Source organism: Hylobates moloch, unplaced genomic scaffold, assembly GCF_009828535.3.
Source record: "Hylobates moloch isolate HMO894 unplaced genomic scaffold, HMol_V3 SCAFFOLD_58, whole genome shotgun sequence".
Lineage (NCBI taxonomy): Eukaryota > Metazoa > Chordata > Mammalia > Primates > Hylobatidae > Hylobates > Hylobates moloch.
In genome coordinates this window covers 110,508-137,059 of record NW_026652333.1, presented here as the reverse complement: position 1 = coordinate 137,059, position 26,552 = coordinate 110,508, and the positions used below count along the sequence as shown (strand labels likewise).

At 38.6% G+C, this 26,552-nt stretch overlaps 1 protein-coding gene across 9 annotated transcripts in view; it reads right to left on the bottom strand.

Annotated features, from left to right (window-relative positions):
• The window catches only part of LOC116463750 (E3 ubiquitin-protein ligase Arkadia), a 116,511-nt gene that overhangs the window by 43,214 nt on the left and 46,745 nt on the right, over positions 1-26,552 (bottom strand). For all 9 annotated transcript variants that reach the window (XM_058434834.1, XM_058434832.1, XM_032147003.2 and 6 more), the window contains exon 3: positions 2,293-2,419. In XM_058434834.1, coding sequence (XP_058290817.1) covers positions 2,293-2,419 — 127 coding nt within the window. The remainder of the gene's footprint in view (positions 1-2,292; positions 2,420-26,552) is intronic.

Genomic DNA, 26,552 nt, shown 5'->3' with positions numbered 1-26,552 from the left:
CCTAGAGTTTAAAAAGTTCAAATTCTAAAATAAAATTCTTAAGAAGGAATATAAAGGTTAATTACTGAGCCACTGTCAAAATAGGATAGTATATATCAGAAACAGTTGTGGTATAGCTTAAGCCATGATAGTAAACAAATGTCTTGGGATAAAATGGTTTCATATGAGGACAGATATCACCATTTAAAATTCTTGAAAAACCAAGAGTCTATGATGAGACTGAGTAGTCTATTATCTCTGGGAAGCTGTTAATAGCTGAAGGAAGTTATAGGTCCACTTTGCAGTACTTTTGTGAAAGCATCATATTCTACTAGATGGAGCAACTGCAAAAAAACTGAATGTATGAGGAAGTCTCAAGGAGGTATTAGTGGCCACCATGATTAGTAGCAACTGTCAAATCCTGACACAAAAGACTCTAAAACACAGAAATACTCTCTTAAATGAAAGAGCCAGGCCAGGCGTGGTGGCTCACGCCTGTAATCCTAGCACTTTGGGAGGCCGAGGCAGGTGGATCACAAGGTCAGGAGTTCGAGACCAGCCTGGCCAATATGCTGAAACCCCGTCTCTACTAAAAATACAAAAAAAAATTAGCCAGGTGTGGTGGCTCATGCCTGTAATCCCAGCTACTCACAAGGCTGAGGGAGAAGAATTGCTTGAACTCAGGAGCCGGAGGCTGCAGTGAGCTGAGATGGCGCCACTGCCCTCCAGCCTGGGTGACAGAGGGATACTCTGTCTTAAAAAATAAATAAGTAAAATAAACTAAAGGGCCAAAAGCCAGCTAAACAATAACAAAATTAATATCTCAGATAACAATAAGAAATATAACAATGGGTCATGTACACTGTGGGTCTTTTTCAAGATCATTGTCTATTACTCAGGTAAATGCATCTGCTTGACATCAACCATGTCCAAAACAAGATCTCTAGTCCTACAAGGAAAAATAGGTCTGTAATTTCAGTAGACCTTACAGCTCATAAAAATTGAGTCAATGCTGTACCAAGCACTACGCACAGTCACAGGATAGGTGTGGTACATAATACTAGTTACCAGTTTTACTCAGAGTTGGGGAAAATCATATAAAAATTAAAACAAACAAGGATATGTTATAGAATGCTCACTTCCATGCCTTTAGAAGTAGCACTTCAATGCTAAAATGGCAAGTGGAAAAGCATGTTCTAAGTGTTTGTAACAGATGTCAGAAATATGAATATATACTTTTAAAATCAGTAACATATTAACATGCAATAAGCAAATGCACTTCTAAATTCGTTCCAACACAAAAATTAAGATTCATCCATTAGATTATTAGTTTGGTGTATCAAATGTAACAAAGCAACTCTTTATTGCTATTATTACCGATACTTACAATCACCTATAGTATAAGATGAATGCAGTGTTAGGAGTTGATATTTTGGAGGGAGAGTCAAAGTGATTCTGCAATAGGGCAATGTCTTTTCCAGTTATTTATAAAAACAGATAAGGATGTTTCATTCATGTGTTAGTTCAGAGCACCGATAACATTACTGAGTGAAGGACAAAGAATCAAAACATATGTTTTGAATTAGGGTGCCCTAACACAGTAACAGCACAAGTTTCACTGGTATCAGTGAGTAACATATTGAAACAAGTAGATTCTAACAGAAAGGGCTATTTCAACATCAAACCCCTTAATATTTTTTCATTTTTAATTTTGGTACCATCCCCAATATTTATGTATTATTCACATCTAAATTTCAAAGGAGATCAATTCTCCATATCATTAAAAAAACAGAATTTTATAAAACACTAAGTAAAACTGTTGTTTATTCAGAGCATTAACTCTTAACTTTCATTGTATACTTAGGGTGCTTTTAAAAAGACTAACCTCTAAAATTCTAGTTCAAGTCTTGGAAAGAGTCTGGGAAACAATATAGCTTTATTTTATTATCTCTCCAGGTGAGTTTAATGCAGCCTGCTTTGAAAACCACGAATCTAGACAGGCTTAGTGACATGTGCCTACAGTCCTAGCTACTATGGAGAATGAGACAGGAAAATCACTTGAGCCAAGGGGTTCAAGTCCAGCCTCGGTAACATAGCAATATTCTGTCTCTTACAGAAAAAAAAAGAAAAAAAAAATCCACTAATCTGATATATGCATACTCAAACTGGGTCTCAAAAAGAATAAATAAATAAATAAATAAATAAATAAATAAATAAATAAATAAATAAATAAAATGCAAATATCTGCAGCACAAATATGTTTAATATTTATATTTAATATTTCAAACATTTAACTAAGAATTAAAATCTCACCGATAGCTTTCTCCAACTGTTACAATCTCCACTTCACTGTCAGTTGAGGTAACATTAATTTCTTCATTGGCAGTAACCTGGGGAGTGGAGGAAGCTTCTATCACCACAACATCTTCATCAATACTTCCTGGAAACAAAAAGAAAAAACATTTAAAGGCATCTTCCTGTCAGCTAATCGTTAGGCAGAAATTTTTATTTTGACTTTGAAGACCATGAAATTCATTGCAAAAACAAAAATCTTATCTGTCAAAAAGGTTTTTTAAAAAAATACACAAGGAGCGAAAAACACACATAGTAAAAATGGTAATCACCGTTTTAATCTATACTTCTTTGCATGTTTACTTCCTCTTCTATGGATTTGGTGTATTCATTACAAATGTTCAGTGGTTTCTACATTATTTGTAAGATCTATATAGATATTTATCCTGTAATATCTGTAGTATATTATAGATCTTGTATAACATATTCCATTATATAGGAATATTAACCCTTTAATAGCTCAAAGTAATTACAGTAGCTTTATGCTTTTTCCAAGGTTGTTTTCATTTAGGTGATATATTCTTTTAAAAAAACTTTTAGTTTTTTTTTAGATTTTTAGTTTTATGTTACGAAATTTGTCATTTATTTAATTAATTACTTTATTTATTTTTTGAGACAGTTTCTCACTCCGTCACCCAGGCTGGAGTGCAGTGGGATGATCTCAGCTTACTGCAACCTCCTCTGCCTCCTGGGTTCAAGTGATTCTCATGCCTCAGCCTCTGAAGTAGCTGGGACTACAGGCATGCACCACCATGCCAGGCTAATTTTTTAGTAGAGATGGGGTTTCACCATGTTGCCCAGGCTTTTCTTGAAATTCTAACCTCAAGTGATCCAGCCCCCTCAGCCTCTCAAAGTGCTGGGATTACAGGCGTGAGCCACTGCACCCAGACAAAATTTGTCTTTTTTTTTTTTTTTTTTTTTTTGAGACAGAGTCTCGCTCAGTCGCCCAGGCTGGAGTGCAGTGGCTCGATCTCCACTCACTGCAAGCTCTGCCTCCTGGGTTCACGCCATTCTCCTGCCTCAGCCTCCCAAGTAGGTGAGACTACAGGTACCCGCCACCGGGCCCAGCTAATTTTTTTTTTTGTATTTTTGTTTTTTTGTTTTTAGTAGAGACGGGGTTTCACCGTGTTAGCCAGGATGGTTGTGATCTCCTGACCTCATGATCTGCCCTCCTCAGCCTCCCAAAGTGCTGGGATTACAGGCATGAGCCACCGTGCCCGGTCCAAAATTTGTCATTTTTAAATGCCTGTTCTTTTCTAAATCATTCTAAGCTTGGAAAGTGCATCCTTATTTAGAAGATGGATACGTATTAAATTAGACTTGGTCCAAGTCTTTGTTTAATATTCTTTATATTACTGTATCTAGAACTGATTTTTGTTATGACATTAGATAAGATTATATAAATAGAATCCTGCTCTGTCTCTCCACAGCTAACTAGCTATCACCAAAACATTTACTGAAAAATATTTTCTTTTATCCCATTAGTTTTTGATACCTCCTCGAATTTTCAGTTATGCAAAAGAAATACGTACTGGAAACTGACTGCACAACATAGGGTCTATGATTAACAATAACATATTGTATGTTTAAAACTTTGCTAAAAGGGTATATCACATTGAGTGCTCTAACCAAAAAAGGAAACAAAAGTAAGAGGACAGGAAGAAATTTCTGGAGGTGATGGATATAAGTCCATGGCATTGATTGTAATGATGGTTTTACAGGTGTTATACCTCTTTCCAAACACATCAAGGTATATACACCACCTTCCTTCAGCTTTTAGTATACTAATCATACCTCAATAATGCAGTTAAAATATTTTTTGATACTTCTCTTAAATATTACGCGTATTTTAGGGTCCATTTTGAAACTATTCAACCCCTTTGATATAGAGTCTAGTGTCAGGGTAAGTCTACTTTTTAAAATAGTTTTTTTGAGGTACAATTTACATACTTTAAAATTCAACCATTTAATCTGGCCTTTCGCCAGAAACCACCATCTTCCAATAATTCACCAAGATGACAAACACAAAGGAAAAGAAAAGAGGCACCTCCAATTTGTTCCCTAGGGCTTTTAGAAAACATGGAGTTGTTTCTTTGGCCACAGACACAGGAATCTACAAGAAAAAGCGATGTTGTACACATCAAGAAAATGGCTACTGCTCATACAAAAATTAGCCAGGCATGGTGGTGCTCACCTGTAATCCCAGCTATTCAGGAGGCTGAGGCAGGAAAATCGCTGGAACCCAGGAGGCGGAGGTTGCAGTGAGCCGAGATCACGCCAATACACTCTAGCCTGGGCGACAGAATGAGACTTCATCTCAAAACAAAAAAAAAAGAAAAAGAAAAAGAAAAGAAAATGGCCACTGTGGGCCGGGTGTGGTGGCTCACGCCTGTAATCCCAGCACTTTGGGAATCTGAGGCGGGAGGATCACGAGGTCAGGAGTTTGAGACCAGCCTGACCAACATGGTGAAACTCTGTCTCTACTAAAAATACAAAAATTAGCCGGGCATGGTGGCACGCGCCTGTAATCCCAGCTACTCAGGAGGCAGGAGAATCACTTGAACCTGGGAGGCAAAGGTTGCAGTGAGCCGAGATCGCGCCATTGCACTCCAGCCTGGGTGACAGAGCGAGACCCATCTCAAAAAAAAAAAAAAAAAAGAAAGAAAGAAAAAGAAAATGGCTACTGTTCAAAAAGGAATGCCCATAAATATTACCATGGCAAAACTGGAAGTTACAATGTTATCCAGCATGCTGTTGGCATTGCTGTAACAAACAAAACTCTTGCCAAAAGAATTAATGTATATAATGAGCATATAAAGCACTATAGCTGAGATGACTTCCCAAAACACATGAAGGAAAAAGATCAGAAAAAGAAGGAAGCCAAAGAGAAAGGTACCTAGGTACAACTGAAGCATCAGCACTCTCCACCGAGAAAAGCACACTTTGTGAGAACCAATGCACAGGAGCCTGAACTGCTGGAACCTATAACCTGCGAATTCATGGCATACTAGGCGGCCAAAAAAAAAAAAAAAAAAATCAAAGACACCTGGACTATAAACAAAACAAAATAAAACCTGAGGGCATTATGCTAAGTGAAATAAGCCAGTCACAAAAAGACAAAATTGTGATTCCAGTTATGTGAAGTATCTAAAGTAGTCAAATGTGTAGAAACAGAAGAGTGGTGGTAACCACAGTCAGAGGGAGGAGAAAGAGTTGCATAATGGCTATAGAGTTCCAGTTTTGCAAGATGGAAAAGTTCTGGAGATCTGTTTCGCAACAAATGTAAATATACTTTTTGTGTGTGTGTGTGAGACAGGGTCAGGCTAGAGTTTAGGGGCACAATCACGCTCATGCCATCAATCTCCTGGGCTCCAGTGATCCTACTAACTCAGCCTCCTGAGTAGCTGGGACTACAGGTGCACACCACCACACCCAGCTAATTTTTTTTTTTTTTTTTAAGAGACAGGATCTTAGTACATTGCCCAGGCTCGTCTCGAACTCCTAGGCTCAAGTAATCCTCCTCCCACCTCGGTCCCCCAAAGTGCTGGGATTACAAGTATGAGCCACTGCACCTGGTCCCAATGTGAATATACTTAACACTACTGAACTATAAGCTTAAAAATGGTTAAAATGGTTTTTAAAAAAGTAATGCTCCATTTCTTTTCTTGCTGTATTTTTTACAAACCTGTTGTTGAATGGCTTCTTCATTACTATCACCTGTCAATACAAATGTCACCCAACAGTTTACAAATGTCTGTAATTAAGAATTTTCACGAGTGTAAAAAAATTCACCCATTTTAAGTGTACATTTTACTAATTTTAGTAAATTTATGGAGTGTAGTCATCACCACAATCCAGTTTAAGAACATTTCCAATAACCCCAAAAGAGCTCGCAAGACCTATTTCAGCCAGTCATCATCCCCTATACCAACTCCAATACCCCTGCAACAATTGATCTGCTCTCTGTCATTATGAATTGGTTTGTATTTTGTAAAGTTTTATGTTAAGTGGAGTCACATACTACATACACTTTTGGCTCCTTTCACTCAGCATATCTATGCTGAAATATATTCATTTGTTGCATCAATATTCATACTTTTTTATTGCTGAGTAGTATCCAATCATATGGATATAACATACTTTGTTTATCCATTCATCCACTGATGGACATTTGGGTTTTTCTCAGTTTTTGCATATTACAAATAAAGTAGCTATGAACATTCTTGTATAAGTCTTCCTACAAACATGTGCTTTCATTTCTCTTAGGTAAATACTTAGGAATGTAATTTCTAGGTTCTATGGTAAGTTTGTTTAACTTTTTAAGGAACTGCCAAATTGTTTCCCTAAGTGGCTCTACGGTTTTACATTCCCAATAGGGAAATGAAGGTTTCAGGTTCTCCACATCCTCACCAATACCTATTACTGTCTCTTTTTCATTAAACTTGTTCCAGTGGTTATACGTGGCATCTCACTGTGGTTTTAATAACCATTTCTAAAATAAGTAGGCTGGATACCGTGGTTCACGCCTATAATCCCAGCAGTTTGGGAGTCTGAGGCAGGCAGATTGCTCGAGCTAAGGAGTTCAATCCAGCCTGGGCAACATGGCGAAGCCCTGCCTCTACAAAAAATACAAAAATTATCTGGGCATGGTAGCACACGCCTGTAGTCCCAGATACTGGGGAGGCTGAGGTAGGAAGATAGCTTGAGCCTGGGAGACGGATGCTGCAGTGAGCCAAGATGGGACCACTGCACTCCAGCCTGGGCAACAGAACTAGACCTTGTCTCAAAACATAATAAAAAATAAATAAATAAATAAATAAAAACCATAACTACTGGTGCTAAGCATTTTTTCATGTGATTATTAGTTACTCTGGTTTTTATCTGTTTTGCGTTTGAGAAAGTGTCTTGCTCCAATGCCCACGCTGGAGTGCAGTGGCACAATAATAGCTCACTGCAGCCTTGATCTCCCAGGCTCAAGCAATCCTCCCACCTCAGCCACCCCAGTAGCTGCGACTACAGGTACATGCCACCATGCCCAGCTAATTTTTAAGTTTTTCATACAAATGAGGTCTCACTATGTTGCTCAGGCTGGTCTCAAATTCCTGAGCTCAAGTGATCTTCCTACCTTGGACTCCCAAAGTGCTAGGATTATAGATGTGAGCCACCGTGCCAAGCCTAATTTTATTAGCCACTTTGGTGAAATGTCTATTCTTCTGTCCATGTTTAATCTGAGTTTTTGGTCTCATTGTTGAATTATAAGAATTCCTGGCCAGGCATGAGCCATCATGCCTGTAATGCCAGCATTTCGGGAGGCTGAGGCAGGTGGATTGCTTGAGCCTAGGAGTTCAAGACCAGCCTGAGCAACATGGCAAAACCTCGTCTCGACAAAAGCTACTCCGGAAGCTGAGGTGGGAGGATCACTTGAAACCAGGGGGCCGAGTCTGCAGTGAGACGAGATTGTGCCATTGTACTCCAGCCTGGACAACCGAGTGAGACCTTGTGTCTCAAAATAATAATAATAAAAAATAAAGAGTTCCTTATATATCCTGAATACAAGTCTTTTCTCAGATATACCATTTGCAAATATTTTCTTCCCGTCCATGACATGACCTTTTCATTTTCTTAATAGCGTCTTCTGAAGCACAAAAGTCTCTAATTTTAATGTTCAAATTGGCAACTTCTTTTATGGATTGTGATTTTGGTGACATATTTAAGAAACCTCTGTCTAACCCAAGGTCACTGAGATTTTCTCCTATGCCTTCTTCTAGAAGTTTTATCATTTAGTTCTTACATTTAGGTCTATGATCTACTTTGTTAATTTCTGTGTCAGACAACAAGTAAAAGGTCTAAATTTATCTTTTCTGCATATGAATATACAATACTCCAAAGAACAGAACAGGCCAGGAGCAGAGGCTGATGCCTGTAATCACAGCAATCTGGGAGGCTGAGGTGGGCAGATCGCTTGAGCCCAGGAGTGCAAGACCAGCCTGGGTAACAGGCGAAACCTCATTTCTACAAAAAAAATAAAAAATTAGCCAGGTGTGGTGGCATGTGCCTGTAGTACCAGCTACCCAGGAGGCTGAGATGGGAGGATCACCTTAGCCCTGGAGGCTGAGGCTGCAGGGACCCCTGATGGCGCCACTGCAGTCCAGCCTGGGCAACAGAATGAAATCCTGTCTCAAAAAATTAAAGGAAAAAAAAAAGCAGAAAATAGGAGCAGACACTGGTAAATAAGGGAGATAATGAAAGATTATCCGATTTAGAGAAACGTTTTAAAAATTACTTAATAATATTGTATTTATATTCTGGAATATTTGCAAAATGTTATTATCAATTAGATAGAAAACATAACATTTATTAGGAGTTATGAGATGTGAAAATATTTGAAGTGGTTTTTAAGTCCTAAAGATTACACACAAAGACTGAGGTAAAATGCATTTTTAACAGCGCAAATATATCTTACGGGCAGAAAAACAACAAAACAGTAGCACCCAAGTGGCTATTTAAAATAATATTGTAGATTGAATTTCCAAATTATTTTCCAACTCTTGCTTCATAATCATGAACACAATGCAGCTTAAGGTAGAAGTACAAAAGGAACCTTGAGATACTAATCCAGCTAACCACTGACTTTGCAGACATGTTACTTGTTAATTAACTCAAATCATTAAATATGGAATTAAGTATGGTGGCACAAGTACATTTAAAACTAAAAGCATTATGTATCAATGACAAGTCATATTTTTTTAAAAACTTTCCTTATTTCAACCCATAAACTGGGCATTACTAGTTTGACATGGAGAAAAGTTATATTTACATGTCAACTTTATTTATGATTTTTCTCCATTTATCTGTATAAAACATTTCTTTTAAAACCTGTTTTTAAAAAGAGGAAAAACTAAGGCCAGGCGCAGTGTCTCACGCCTGTAATCCCAGCACTTTGGGAGGCCAAGATGGGCAGATCACAAGGTCAGGAGATCAAGACCAGCCTGGCCAACATGGTGAAATCCCGTCTCTACTAAAAATACAAAAATTAGCCAGGTGTGGTAGCAGGCGCCTATAGTCCCAGCTACTCAGGAGGCTGAGGCAGGAGAATCACTTGAACCCAGGAGGCAGAGGTTGCAGTGAGCCAAGATCACGCCACTGCACTCCAGCCTGGGTGACAAGAGCAAAAACTCCGTCTCAAAAAACAAAAAAAGAAGAAAGACTAAAAAAAAAAAAAAACTGTAAAAAACAAGCTAACGTTATCGAACACCTTTTACATGGCTTATGTAACATTTTGAAACCTCAATGATAAATGATACAAAGTTAGCTTTGCTAATGCATGAAAATTCAATTTATATAACTTTTTATGAATACAGAGATTATGTAACTAAAAGTACATAAATAGCTTGCTTAGGCACTCTTATTCTATTGCTTAAATATATTATTTTTCTAAAAAGGACTTTATGCACAACTTGAACATAATACATAAAAATTATGTAACTAAAGCATATTCACAACAGGCAACATTTTGGCATCTACAATCCAGTGTTTTCTAGGATAACAGTTATTTAAACCAAAATTTTAAAAAGGGAAACATTTCAAAAATTATAAACTTACTCTTATTAAATAGCACAGCTTAAAAGAAAATCAGGAGAATAGGTCACTTCTTACTGGGTCAATTTTATTTTCATTTTATCTTTTACATTTAGAAATACTAAAGGATAAAAAACGAGTATGGCTAAGACAGTGGTAGGACTGTGGGTGATTTTCTTTGAATTTTTTTTTTTAAAGGTTAGTTAGGTTGTTTATAGCTTTTAAAACATCATGAGAAAAATAACATATTTCTCTGGCTACCAGGCTAGAAAGAATATGAGTAGTATAACAATGATAACAAAAACAATGGTTTCTCTGGAGAGTTCTTTATGAACTCCTCAAAGTCCATTTCTATTTCCTGGTAAGAGATCACAGATTCTCTTGGCATCAGCAATAAGCAATGTTAGCCACTGTGCTCACCGATCGCCTTAGTCCCTCTGTGCCTTAAGACTGGAATGATGTTAACAATAAGAAGAGTTTCCATGGCCAGGCGTGGTGGCTCATGCCTGTAATCCCAGCACTTTGGGAGGCCAAGGCAGGTGGATCACCTGAGGTCAGGAGTTTGAGACCAATCTGGCCAATATGGCAAAACCCCGTCTCTATTAATAATACAAAAATGAGCTGGGCATGGTGATGTGTGCCTCTAATTCCAGCTACTCATGAGGCTGAGGCAGGAGAATCGCTTGAACCTGGGAGGTGGAGGTTGCAGTGAGCCGAGATTGCACCATTGCACTCCAGCCTGTGCGGCAAAAGCGAAACTCTGTCTCCCCCACCCCCCCACCAAAAAAACATAGTTTCCAATCTGTAAGCACAAACTTTGTGCCATATATAGTATTATGCATGTCTAGCCTCATCAAGAAACTGAAGCTTAGAAAGTTTAAGTGACTTGCAGGAAAACAATAAGCAACACTTAAAATTCAAAGCTAATTCCAATTCTAAAGCTCATATTCTTTTCATAAATGACATCATGTTACCATACCTACTAAACATGTGGGTGCCTAGTTACTATCAAAAGCATTTTCCTGCTACCAGATGCTTTTGCCACCGCTCCTGTCTTTTATAGTCACAATTAAAGTTACTGAAGTTACAGCAAATGACTCCACTTTGGGACTCCTCTGTTGGTATCTTTCCAACAGAAATGAAAACATACATGTACACAAAGAGTTGTACCCAAATGTTCACTGTAGCATTTTCACAAGAGCAAATACTGGAAACAATTCAAAATGCCCTTGACCTCTACCTACCTACAGGAGCCTACTCACTAGCCTTATAGATGTCATATCTCATCTTCATGACTAATGGCAGTGCAGACACACAAGTAGGACCAGAGCCCAGACAAGGAATAAATCACTTAAACAATTCCAGCCAGTTGCAGTGGCTCACACCTGTAATCCTAACACTTTGGGAGGCCAAGGCGGGCAAATCACGAGGTCAGGAGTTCAAGACCTGTCTGGCCAACATAGTGAAACCCCATCTCTACTAAAAATACAAAAAATTAGCTGGGTATGGTGGTGTGCGCCTGTAATCCCAGATACTTGGAAGGCTGAGGCAGGAGAATCACATGAACCCGGGAGGTGGAGGTTGCAGTGAGCGAGATCACACCACTGCACTCCAGCCTGGGCAACAGAACAAGATTCCATCTCAAAAAACAAAAAACAAACAAAAAAACATGCCATCACTGACAACTAGATAAACAAAATGTGGTATATCTATATAACAGAATACTATAACTAACCAAATAAAAACTAACTACTGATACCTGTTATAACATGGATTAACCATCTCAAAAAAATATGCTAACTTAGGCCAGGCCCAGTAGCTCATGTCTGTAATCCAAGCACTTTGGGAGGCCAAGGCAGATGGATTGCCTGAGCCCAGGAGTCAGAGACCAGGCTGGACAACATGGAGAAACCTCATCTCTACAAAAAAATACAAAAATTAGCCAGACATGGTGACATTCACCTGTAGTCCTAGCTATGAGAGGCTGAGATAGGAGGACTGCTTAAGTCTGAGAAGCAGAGGTTGCAGTGAGCTGTGATCGCCACTGCACTCCAGCTTGGGCAACAGAGCAAGACCTGCCTCAAAAAATAAAATTATGCTAAGTAAAAGACGCCAGACAGTAAAGACCATATATTATATGATTTCATTTATATGAAATGCCCACAAAAGGCACATCTGTAGATACAGCAAATCAGAGGTTGAGGGGAATGAAAGTAGGAACAGAGACTGACATTAAGAAAGGAGGGATCTTCTGGGATTGATAAACATATACTAAAACTGTATTGTGGTGATTATTGCACAACTCTAAATACACTTTAAAAAATTACTGAATTGGGCTGGGTGCGGTGGCTCACACTGCAATTCCAGCACTTTCGGAGGCCAAGGCAGACAGATCACCTGAAGTCAGGAGTTCAAGACCAGTCTGGCCAACATGGTGAAAACCCCTTCTCTACCAAATAATACAAAAATTAGCTGGGTGTGGTGGTGGGTGCCTATAATCCCAGCTACTTGGAAGGCTGAGGTGGGAATATCACTTGAACCCTGGAGGCAGAGGTGGCAGTGAGCAGAGATCACACCACTGCACTCCAGCCTGGGCAACAAAATGAGACCCTGTCTCAAAAAAAAAAAAAAAAAAAAAAATACTAAATTGTACACTTTAAATGAATGATTTTATAGTAGTTAAAATGAATTTTATAGTAGTTAATTATACCTCCATAATTTTTAAAAAAACACAAAATGCTCTCTGCAAGATACAAAACTGGACGTCAACAAATGAAGACATCCCATATTCTGGAATACAAGGACTCAAAATCCCAAGATACCAACTCTCTGTAATGTAATCTACAAATGCAATCCCAATAAAAATACCATCACAGACCTCCCCACCCCCAAACACCTCCACGTAAACAAACTGATTATAAAGTTCACTTGGAAGAACAAACAACAATATCTAGGAAAACATTAAAGATTCTATAATTAAAAGAGTGTTCTTCCTGTACCTGGACAGAGAGAGCAATAAGATGGAGTAAAAACTCCATAAACAGGACCAAATGCACGTGGAAAATTTAACATGTGACAAAGGTAGCATATCTCAAGTCAACAGGAAAAAGATGTTAATGACTGGTTTGGGGACAACTGGATAGTCACATGAAAAAAAATTTGGTCCATTTTTCATATTATACATAAGGATAAACACCAAATGCATCTATGCTCTAAATGTTAAAAATGAATTAAGTACAAGGACTGGGGAGAAATGGGCTAATTTTGCTAGAACTTTGGAGTGGAAAAAGTATTCCTAATTATGACTCAAAATCCAGAAGCAGTAAGAATAAAAGTTGATAAATATGACTTATGAAAAAAAATGTTGGACGGGCATAGTGGCTCACGCCTATAATCCCAGCACCTTGTGAGGCCGAGCGGGTGGGTCACTTGAGCTCAGAAGTTCAAGACCAGCCTGGGCAACATGACAAAATGCTGTCCCTCCAAAAAACACAAAAATTAGCCGGGCGTGGGGGTGTGCACTTGTGGTCCCAGCTACTCAGGAGGCTGAGGTGGGAGGATCGCTTAAGCGTGGGAGGGCTGAGGTTGCAATGAGCCGAGATAGCAATGCTGCACTCCATCCTGGGTGACAGAGTGAGATCCTGTCTCAAAAAAAGAAAAAAAAAAGAAAAAACAATTTGGCATAAAAGCATGTAAGTCAAGAAACTACTAATTAATTTGTGAAAAATGTGTGTATTATACAGGACTTACATTGCTAATATATAAAAAGCTTCTAAAAATGGATAGAAGAATGAAGACCAACATCCTGATATCAAAAGAGGCAAAAAAAAAAAAAAAAACCACGAACAGACTGATCACAGGAAAAGAAATGCAAATAACGTAAGATCTTTAAAACATATGAAAAGTTACACATTACACATTAAAAAAATAAAAGAAATACAAATTTAAAATGTACTGACATACTATTTCTCAGCTATCAGATGGACCAAAAACCCCCTAAAATCTGACAACATATTCTGTTGGAAGGATTTTGAGAAAACAGGCACCCTTGCCGGTAAGCATTCAAAATGGTTACAATCACCATGGAGAAAAATGTGACCATATTTTACAAAATAACATATGCATTTATCCTTTATTCAACAACTGCCTTCTAGAATTCTATCCCAAAGACACACTGTCAAACAAATATGAAATGACATACACAAAAAGCTATTTATTGCAGGAATTTTTTTGTTTTTCTTGAGACGGAGTCCCACTCTAGATCTTGGCTCACTGCAACCTCCACCTCCTGGGTTCAAGCAGTTCTCCTGCCTCAGCCTCTTGAGTAGCTGGGATTACAGGTGCAGCCATCATGCCCGGCTAATTTTTGTATTTTTGGTAGAGACGGAGTTTCACCATGTTGGTCGGGCTGGTCTTGAATTCCTGACCTCATGATCCACCTGCCTCGGCCTCCCAAAGTGCTGGGATTACAGGCGTGAGCCACCGCACTGGGTCAAGAAAAGCTATTTATTGCAATGCTATTTATAATAATAAAAAAAAAGTCTGCAAACTGTTCATCAATAGGAGACTGGTTGAACAAACCGGTACAACCATGCAAGGGAGTATGATGAAGCTTAACAACAAAAGGAATAAAAAGAAATGAGATATACAGAGATACATGCTTTCATTCCTCTACAGTATCTCTGTATACCCCAACAATAGTATATATTAAGTGAAAAAAGCAAGAGACACTTTTGAGTAAGAGAAGGGGCTCGTATTTTGGGTATATTTTTGAAGAAAAAAAATGAAAGAATTAACCAAAACTAAATTAAGACCTGGGTATATATTGACTTAAAGTTTTGACTCTGAAGCCAGGTAAATGTTTTACATAATTTAAAAAGCGAAATTAAATTTTTAAAAAATACCTTTAAAAAAGCCAACCCTGAAATAAATGCACTCAAATGCATGTGAAATTGGTGGCATAACCACACAGAAAACTGGCCAAGGGCAAAAAGGCACTATACAAAACAAAATACTTAAATTGTATTAATTAGAATTACTGTATTAGGTTAGTGCAAAAGCAATGGTGGTTTTGCCATTAAAAGTAATTTTTATGTTGAAACTAGTTCACTTATGTGTACGTATTTCTGGTATATATAGGACAAGGCAAATAAGCTATGGATAATATTGTCAAGAATCAGAGTTTTCAGTGTAAGAACAAATACAAATATAAAACAACAACTTATATAAAAACCCTAATTCTAAACTTGCAGTGGAAACATTCACTTAAAGATTTATTTTTTTCTAAAATCTTTACATTCCTAGCTTTGTCTGTTAAAACAGTCAAAATGTGCTAGGCATGGTGGTTCACACCACACCTGTAATTGCAGCAAATGAGGAGGCTAACATGGTAGGATAAGTTGAGGCCAGGAATTTGAGACCAAACTGGGCAACGTTAACAAGATCTCAACTCTATGCCAAAATGTAAAGACTATCAAGGCTAGGAAGAAACTGCATCAACTAATGAGCAAAATAACCAGCTAACATCATAATGACAGGACCAAATTCACACATAACAATATTAACTTTAAATGTAAATGGGCTAAATGCTCCAATTAAAAGACATAGACTGGCAAATTGGAAAAAGAGTCAAGACCTATCAGTGTGCTGTATTCAGGAAACCCATCTCACATGCAGAGACACACATAGGCTCAAAATAAAGGGATGGAGGAAGATCTACCAAGCAAATGGAAAACAAAAAAAGGCAGGGGTTGCAATCCTAGTCTCGGATAAAACAGACTTTAAACCAACAAAGATCAAAAGAGACAAAGAAAGCCATTACATAATGGTAAAGGGATCAATTCAACAAGAAGAGCTAACTATCCCAAATATATATGCACCCAATACGGCAGCACCCAGATTCATAAAGCAAGTCCTTAGAGACCTACAAAGAGACTTAGACACCCACACAATACTAACGGGAGACTTTAACACCCCACCGTCAACATTAGACAGATCAACGAGATAGAAAGTTAACAAGACTACCCAGGAATTGAACTCAGCTCTGCACCAAGCAGACCTAACAGACATCTACAGAACTCTCCACCCCAAATCAACAGAATATACATTTTTTTCAGCACCACACCACACCTATTCCAAAATTGACCACATAGTTGGAAGTAAAGCATTCCTCAGCAAATGTAAAAGAACAGAAATTACAACAAACAGTCTCTCAGACTACAGTGCAATCAAACTACGACTCAGGATTAAGAAACTCACTCGAAATTTGCTCAACTACATGGAAACTGAACAATCTGCTCCTGAATGACTCCTGGGTACATAATGAAATGAAGGCAGAAATAAAGGTGTTCTTTGAAACCAACGGGAACAAAGACACAACACACAAGAATCTCTGGGACACATTCAAAGCAGTGTGTAGAGGGAAATTTATAGCACTAAATGCCCACAAGAGAAAGCAGGAAAGATCCAAAATTGACACCCTAACATCACAATTAAAAGAACTAGAAAAGCAAGAGCAAACACATTCAAAAGCTAGCAGAAGGCAAGAAGTAACTAAAATCAGAGCAGAACTGAAGGAAATAGAGACACAAAAAACCCTTCAAAAAATTAATGAATCCAGGAGCTGGTTTTTTGAAAACATCAACAAAATCGATAGACCGCTAGCAAGACTAATAAAGAAGAAAAGAGAGAAGAATCAAATAGACGCAATAAAAAATGATAAAGAGGATATCACCACCGATCCCACAGAAATACAAACTACTATCAGAGAATACTACAAACACCTCTACACGACTAAACTAGAAAATCTAGAAGAAATGGATAAATTCCTCGACACATACACCCTTCCAAGACTAAACCAGGAAGAAGTTGAATCTCTGAATAGACCAATAACAAGCTCTGAAATTGTGACAATAATCAATAGCTTTCTAACCAAAAAAAGTCCAGGACCAGATGGATTCACAGCCGAATTCTACCAGAGGTACAAGGAGGAGCTGGTACCATTCCTTCTGAAACTATTCCAATCAATAGAAAAAGAGGGAATCCTCCCTAACTCATTTTATGAGGCCAGAATCATCCTGATACCAAAGCCTGGCAGAGACACAACCAAAAAAGAGAATTTTAGACCAATATCCTTGATGAACATTGATGCAAAAATCCTCAATAAAATACTGACAAACCAAATCCAGCAGCACATCAAAAACCTTATCTGCCATGATCAAGTGGGCTTCATCCCTGGAATGCAAGGCTGGTTCAACATAAGAAAATCAATAAATGTGGCCGGGCGCGGTGGCTCACGCCTGTAATCCCAGCACTTTGGGAGGCCGAGGTGGGCAGATCACAAGGTCAAGAGATTGAGACCATCCTGGCTAACATGGTGAAACCCCGTCTCTACTAAAAAAATACAAAAAATTAGCCGGGCGTGGTGGCAGGCGCCTGTAGTCCCAGCTACTCGGGAGGCTGAGGCAGGAAAATGGCGTGAACCCGGGAGGCGGAGCTTGCAGTGAGCCGATATAGTGCCACTGCACTCTGGCCTGGGCAAAAAGAGTGAGATTCTGTCTCAAAAAAAAAAAAAAAAAGAAAAGAAAATCAATAAATGTAATCAAGCATATAAACAGAACCAAAGACAAAAACCACATGATTATCTCAATAGATGCAGAAAAGGCCTTTGACAAAATTCAACAATGCTTCATGCTAAAAACTCTCAATAAATTAGGTATTGATGGGACGTATCTCAAAATAATAAGAGCTATTTATGACAAACCCACAGCCAATATCATACTGAATGGGCAAAAACTGGAAGCATTCCCTTTGAAAACTGGCACAAGACAGGGATGCCCTCTCTCACCACTCCTATTCAACATTGTGTTGGAAGTCCTGGCCATGGCAATCAGGCAGGAGAAGGAAATAAAGGGTATTCAATTAGGAAAAGAGGAAGTCAAATTGTCCCTCTTTGCAGATGACATGATTGTATATCTAGAAAACCCCATTGTCTCAGCCCAAAATCTCCTTAAGCTGATAAGCAACTTCGGCAAAGTCTCGGGATACAAAATCAATGTACAAAAATCACAAGCATTCTTATACACCAATCACAGACAGACAGCCAAATCATGAGTGAACTCCCATTCACAATTGCTTCAAAGAGAATAAAATACCTAGGAATCCAACTTACAAGGGATGTGAAGGACCTCTTCAAGGAGAACTACAAACCACTGCTCAATGAAATAAAAGAGGATACAAACAAATGGAAGAACATTCCATGCTCATGGGTAGGAAGAATCAATATCATGAAAATGGCCATACTGCCCAAGGTAATTTATAGATTCAATGCCATCCCCATCAAGCTACCAATGACTTCCTTCACAGAATTGGAAAAAACTACTTTAAAGTTCATATGGAACCAAAAAAGAGCCCGCATTGCCAAGTCAATCCTAAGCCAAAAGAACAAAGCTGGAGGCATCACACTACCTGACTTGAAACTATACCACAAGGCTACAGTAACCAAAACAGCATGGTACTGGTACCACAACAGAGATATAGATCAATGGAACAGAACAGAGCCCTCAAAAGTAATGCCGCATATCTACAACCATCTGATCTTTGACAAACCTGACAAAAACAAGAAATGGGGAAAGGATTCCCTATTTAATAAATTGTGCTGGGAAAATTGGCTAGCCATATGTAGAAAGCTGAAACTGGATCCCTTCCTTACACCTTATACAAAAATTAATTCAAGATGGATTAAAGACTTACATGTTAGACCTAAAACCATAAAAATCCTAGAAGAAAACCTAGGCAATACCATTCAGGACATAGGCGTGGGTAAGGACTTCATGTCTAAAACACCAAAAGCAATGGCAACAAAAGCCAAAATTGACAAATGGGATCTCATTAAACTAAAGAGCTTCTGCATAGCAAAAGAAACTACCATCAGAGTGAACAGGCAACCTACAAAATGGGAGAAAATTTTTGCAACCTACTCATCTGACAAAGGGCTAATATCCGGAATCTACAATGAACTCAAACAAATTTGCAAGAGAAAAACAACCCCATCAAAGGATATGGACAGACACTTCTCAAAAGAAGACATTTATGCATCCAAAAAACACATGAAAAAATGTTCATCATCACTGGCCATCAGAGAAATGCAAATCAAAACCACAGTGAGATACCATCTCGCACCAGTTAGAATGGCCATCATTAAAAAGTCAGGAAACAACAGGTGCTGGAGAGGATGTGGAGAAATAGGAACACTTTTACACTGTTGGTGGGACTGTAAACTAGTTCAAGTATTGTGGAAGTCAGTGTGGCGATTCCTCAGGGATCTAGAATTAGAAATACCATTTGACCCAGCCATCCCATTACTGGGTATATACCCAAAGGACTATAAATCATGCTGCTATAAAGACACATGCACACGTATGTTTATTGCGGCACTATTCACAATAGCAAAGAATTGGAACCAACCCAAATGTCCAACAACGATAGACTGGATTAAGAAAATGTGGCACATATACACCATGGAATACTATGCAGCCATAAAAAATGATGAGCTCATGTCCTTTGTAGGGACATAGATGAAACTGGAAACCATCATTCTCAGCAAACTATCGCAAGGACAAAAAACCAAACACCGCATGTTCTCACTCATAGGTGGGAATTGAACAATGAGAACACATGGACACAGGAAGGGGAACATCACACTCCGGGGACTGTTGTGGGGTGGGGGGAGGGGGGGAGGGATAGCATTAGGAGATATACCTAATGCTAAATGATGAGTTAATGGGTGCAGTACACCAACATGGCACATGTATACATATGTAACAAACCTGCACATTGTGCACATGTACCCTAAAACTTAAAGTATAATAATAATAAAATTTTAAAAATAAAATAAAATAAAATAAAAAGATCTCGTCTCTAAAAAAAAAAATTTAAATCTAATTTAAAAATTAGTGGAGCAAGATGGCATGTGCTGTAGTCCCAAGTACTCAGAAGGCTGAGGCAGGAGGATCACTTGAGCCCAGGAGGTCAAGGCTGCAGAGAGCTATGAGTGCACCACTGCTCTCCAGTCTAGGTGACAGAGTGAGACCGTCCCTTTAAAAAAAATTAGGTTAAATTCAAAAAAGCCAAAAGCACTGGCAACCCAGCAGAGCAGAAACCACCTTAATTCCCAGACTTTAGTCTCTGTCACCTCCCAATAAAAGAAAATCAGGCAGAGCGCAGTGGCTCACACCTGTAATCCCAGCACTTGAGGAGGCTGAGGCAGGTGGATCACGAGGTCAGGAGATCGAGACCATGCTGGCCAATATGGTGAAACTCCATCTCTACTAAAATACAAAAAATTAGCTGGGCATGGTCGCACACGCCTGTTGTCCCAGCTACTCAGGAGGCTGAGGCAGGGGAATCACTTGAAGCCGGGAGGCAGAGGTTGCAGTGAGCCAACATCGCACTACTGCACTCGAGCCTGGCAACAGAACAAGACTCCATCTCAAAAAAAAAAAAAAAAAAAAAAAATCAGGAGTTCTTAAAGGAATAGCTGTTTCTAGGTCTGGGGCAGGAACTGTAGATTAATCTGCACCAACCTGATACATAAGAGAGTAGGGAAGTTATCAACAACTACTAGGATGGCATCAAAAGGACAATGACCCAGTTTGAAGATGTTCCCAATGGCCAAAGATGAAATCATTTTAAAAAGTATAAAAAGACTGCAACAAAATGAAACCCATCAAATATACTAAAATTCATGCATTCATAATGATACTCAAAAGTGAAAAAACCTCTTTGGATGCTGCTAGAATACCAAGTCATTCTGTGAAGTGGTAAATGAAGGAAGAAAATCAAGCATTCATCTTGCCTTTCCTGTATGAACAGAATTTCAGAATAACCAATTAGCTGATGAACAAAGTGTTCTTCCTTTATAGAAGAACCTCAGATAATAAACCTAGGCAAAATGATAGAATTAGAATATCAAGGCTGGGAGTGGTGGCTCACACCTGTAATCCCAGCACTTTGGGAGGTCAAGACAGGCAGACCACCTGAGGTTAGGAGTTCAAGACCAGCATGACCAACATGGAGAAACCTCACCTCTACTAAAAATAAAAAGTTAGCCAGGTATGGTGGCTCGTGCCTGTAATCCCAGCTACTCGGGAGGCAGAGGCAGGAGAATCACTTGAACACGGGAGGCAGAGGTTGCGGTGAGCTGAGATAGTGTCATTGCACTCCAGCCTGGGCAACGAAAGTGAAACTCCATCTCAAAAAATAAAAAAATCAATATTTTGCACCCCTAATAAAATTAATCTGGGCAAGACCATTAATAACTGCTAAAAAACATTACAGAAAACAGTGAAGGGGAACTTTATAATGGAAGGATCAGAATGACAACATCTGAACCCTCTCATCAAGCTCAATATGTGATGCAACAGAAAGCACACAGTATCATCAACAAAGTACTGTCAGAACTAAACTTGAACCTAATCAAGCTTTTAGACCTAACTACCAGTTTACAGAAATGATGCCATATATAAAAAAGAATTAAACCACGTGTGTTGAAGTGTCTATGAGTAAAATGATGTCTAAAATTTCTGTGAAATTCTCCAGGAAAAAAAAGAGGGGTTAGAAATAAGAATGGCAGAATGTCAACAACTGAAGCGAGATGATGATTATATGGGAGTTCATTGCATATTTCTGTTTTTGTGTATGTCTAAAAGTTCCCAAATAAAATCATAAAACCAAAAACTATAACTCAATCAATGCTATTTTTACAAAAAGAGGGATAGAAGTATTCACAGCTTTAGATATAATTCCTGATCCTGGGACTCTACAATTCCAAGGTTTGATTATCTTTTTAAGCAAACTTTTAAAAAAGCTTAAAAAGTCAACACAGTATGGACTACACATGGAAAACATATACATATACAGCTATTAGATAATTTTTTAAAGCCTAATATAAGGTAAAATGACATTTGTAGTTTGAGACAAAGTTTCTAGTGATGCTTCACTCATGGAGTCAGTGCGTGCCATACCTCACACAAAGCAGATGAGGATCCTATGCTCTCAAAAATTGTGATGACTTAAAAAATGGTTCTAGCAATTACCAAGACATCAATGTCTACGATGCTTGTGTGAATAAAATTATTTTCAGGAAATGTGGGTAATAATCACTAATTCCAAATTAACATTTTTTCAATATCTTATATGTAAATAAGTTAATAAGATATATGACTATTTTAACAACAGCCTTAAAACTTTATATTTCAAAGCAAGATACACAAAACTTCTTTTTCTCCTCAGTGGTAAAATGGGACTGACTTAAGCTCTCTTATTTAGGAGCATATTTGACATTTACATTTCCTTGAAGACTGAAGGAGATATAATCTGTAATACCTATTAATTTTTTTTTTTTTTTTTTTGAGAGGGAGTTTCACTCTTGTTGCCCAGGCTGGAGTGCAATGGCGCGATCTCAGCTCACAGCAACCTCTGCCTCCCGGGTTCAAGCCATTCTCCTGCTCAGCCTCCCGGGTAAGCTGGGATTACAGGCATGCGCCACCACACTCGGCTAATTTTGTATTTTTAGTAGAGACAGGGTTTCTCCATGTTGGTCAGGCTGGTCTCGAACTCCAGACCTCAGGTGATCCGCACGCCTCCGCCTCCCAAAGTGCTGGGATTACAGGCATGAGCCACTGTGCCCGGCAATACCTATTAATTTTAAAGTTAATAAAGTATAAAGAAGTCCTCATATCCACAATCAATTGGGAAACCCAAGGTTTTAGTGTTATTAAATGTTAATTAGTTCCAGTAAGGTTCTCTGAATAGATCCTAGAAATGTATTACTAAAATTAACACCTATTCTCAAACCTAGCTTCTGTTAGGTTATTTTAAATATCTGGAGTTCCTGACAAATATTATAGGAACAAAACAAAATGTATAAATTATCAGCCTCACTGGCAACTGGGAAAAACTAAATGTATAACAGGCTTTCTAATAACCCAAGTAACGTATCATTTTGGCTTTCTACACATAAATAGAAGTCTCTAATAAAGTTAAAAGCCAATTAATAATGGGACAGCAAGAAGCAAATATTTTCCAGAAATCTGTTGATTATAACAAATACACTGGTTACATGCAGTGGCTCGCACCTATAATCCAGCACTTTGGGAGGCTGAGGCAGGCAGGTCACTTAAGCCCAGGAGTTCGAGACCAGCCTAGGCAACATGACAAAACCCTGTCTCTGCAAAAAAAAAAAAAAAAATTAGTCAAGTGTAGTTGCACACACCTGCTGCTGTCCCAGCTACTAGGGAGGCTGAGGTGGGAGGATCACCTGAGCCCAGGGAGGTTGAGGCTGCAGTGAGTCATAATTGCACCACTACCTCCAACCGGGGCAACAGATAAGACTCTGGCTGAAAAAGCAAACGAAACCAAACCAAAAAGAACCACAAATGAACTGATGACGTAAAGTCAGTTAATTATATACAACTGTTGTGCCTTGGAGTGTTTTAAGATATTACAAAATACTTAAAATGTAAAACATTTTTCCATCAGCTCATTTCCCAGTAGCCAATAAATATTGATGCACCGATATGGTTTGGATTTGTCCCCACCCAAATTTCACCTTGAATTGTAATAATGCCTACATGCCGAGGGTGGGGCCAGGTAGAGATAACTGAATCATGGGGGCAATTTTCCCACATACCATGTTCTCATGGTAGTGAACAAGTCTCATGAGATCTGATGATTTTATGAATGCAAGTTCCCTGTACAAGCTCTCTCTTGCCTGCTGCCATGTAAGATGTGACTTTGTTCCTCATTGACCTTCCGCCATGACTGTAAGGCCTGACCAGCCATGTGGAACTGTGAGTCAATTAAACCTCTTTCCTTTACAAGTTACTCAGTCTTGGCCAGGTGCAGTGGCTCACACCTGTAATCCCAGCACTTTGGGAGGCTGAGGTGTGCGGCGGATCTCTTGCGGCCAGGAGTTTGAGACCAGCCCGGCCACCATGGTGAAACCCAGTCTCTAACAAAAATACAAAGATTAGCTAGGCGTTGTGGTGCAGGCCTGTCATCCCAGCTACTCGGGAGGCTGAGGCAGGAAAGGCACTTTAACCCAGGAGGCGGAGGTTGCAGTGAGCCAAGATCGCACCACTGCACTCCAGCCTGGGCCACAGAGTAAGATTGTCTCAAAAATAAATAAATAAATAAAAACAGAATAAATTACCCAGTCTCAGGTATGTCTTTATTAGCAACATGAGAATGAACTAATACAGTAAATTGGTACTAACAGAGTGGGGCGATTCTGTAAAGATACCTGAAAATGTGGAAGCAACTTTCGAACTGGGTAACTGGCAGAGGTTGCAAAAGTTTGGAGAGCTCCAAAGATAGGAAGATGTGGGGAAGTTTGGAACTTCCTAGAGACTTGTTGAATGGCTTTGACCAAAATGCTGACAGTGATATGGACAGTAAAGTCCAGGCTGAGGTAACCTCAGATGAAGACGAGGAACTTCTTGGGAACTGGAGTAAATGGGTCACTCTTGCTATGCAAAGAGACTGGCAGCATTTTGCCTCTGCCTTAGAGGTCTGTGGAACCTTGAACTTGAGAGAGATGATTTAGGGTATACGCAAAAGTAATTTCTAAGAGCAAAGCATTTGAGAGGAAACAGCATAAAAATTTGCAAAATTTGCAGCCTGACAATGTGATAAAAAAGAAAAACCCATTTTCTGGGGAGAAATTCAAACCAGCTCAGAAATTTGCATAAGTTATGTGGCACAAAATGTTAACGGGTGTAATTACCCAATGTCTGTGCCCTCATTATATCTAGGAACTAACTTGCTTCTAATTTTACAGGCTCATAGGCAGAAGGGACTTGCCTTGTCTCAGATCAGACTTTGGACTGTGGACTTTTAAGTAAATACTGAAATGAGTTAAGACTTTGGGGGACTGCTGGGAAGGCATGATTGGTTTTGAAATATGAGGACATGGGATTTGGAAGGGGCCGGGGCAGAATGATATGGTCTGGCTGTATCTCCACCCAAATCTCACCTTGACTTGTAATAATTCCCACGTGTCATGGACGGGGCCAGGTGGACATAATTCATGGGGGCAGTTTCCCACATACCATGTTGTCATGGTAGTGAGTAAGTCTCACAAGATCTCATGGTTTTACAAATGAGAGTTTCCCTGCACAAGCTCTCTCTTGCCTGCTGCCATGTAAGACGTGACTTTGCTCCTCATTCACCTTCTGCCATAATTGTGAGGCCTCCCCAGCCATGTGGAACTGTGAGTCAATTAAACCCCTTTCCTTTATAAATTACCCAGTCTCGGTTATGTCTTTATTAGCAGCGTGACAATGGATTAACACATGCACATTGTATGAAAAAGTTGTCCCAGAAGCTCCAGAGTAACTAATATCCATTCATCCATACAAATCATATTAACACACAGTAAATAAGTCAAATTAAAAGTTTAGACATTCCAACTCTATCCAGAAAGCCTGAGTTCAAGTTCTAGTTCTACCAATTTGAATTAGCTAAGACTTTTTGCCAAATCGCTTTATTTGAATCACTCGAAATATGACCAGGAAATAACCTATCTCCTAAGAATCTAAGGAAGTTAATTATTTGAAAGAGCTGAGATTTCTTGATAATAGAGCTAAGTCTCATTGATATTTCAGTTTAACTATTCTGAAAATAGTTTTTAAAAAATCATTCCAAACTGATTTTCCAAATGCTTCATCTGTAATATGAGTGTGATGATAAAAGAATCCATCTCGTATGAGTACTGGAAGGATTCAATGAGAATACACATAAAATAGAACATTACTGGCACAGAGTAAACACTCAACCAGTGTTAGATATTTTTATTATCATCATGACATTAGCATCAAGGAATTTAATGCAAACTTCTTGGAGGGCATTCTGATAACAATAGCCAACAACATTTTCAATGCATATACCCTCTGAAACACTTTCAGTAATTATTCCTTAAGATACACCTACATAGGTGTATAAAATGCAAACACAAGGTTGCTCAATGCAGCAAATATCCACTGACAAAAGCTGATTAAATAAATTATGGAACATCCATACAAAGGGAATACTATGCAAATGTCAAGAAGAATGAGATAACTATACATAGTGATATAAAAAGAGCCGCATTATTTATCCTTGAATAGCCTTTCACATTTTTCTGAAGGAGACAAGAAACTACTAACAGTGATTACTTCTGGTTAATAGTAAGACTGGAGGATATGAAGAAGAGATAAACTTTTATTTTCTATTTTATACTTACTTGATACTTTTAAAATTCCATATCGTGTGAATGTTATTAAATCATTATTTTTTAAAAAACTAGCTTAAAGCAAATCACTTGTCTAGAAACCAGAAAACATCAGGTGTACTTGGTTTCAACATTTTGGATTTTTGTTTCTAATGTTCGAGGGTAATGTCTGAAAATAATGTAGTTAAAATAACGTAATTCTGCCAAGAAAGGCAGTAAAAAAAAAACCACATGCTACAGTAAGTATTAAATAAGATTTTTAAATGAATTAAGTTTGGACTTCTCTTTAATACTTGAGGCTATAAGAACCCCTGGCACTGATAATGACATTCAATTACTCTATTCTCATTCCCCTATAAACATCAGCTCCTTA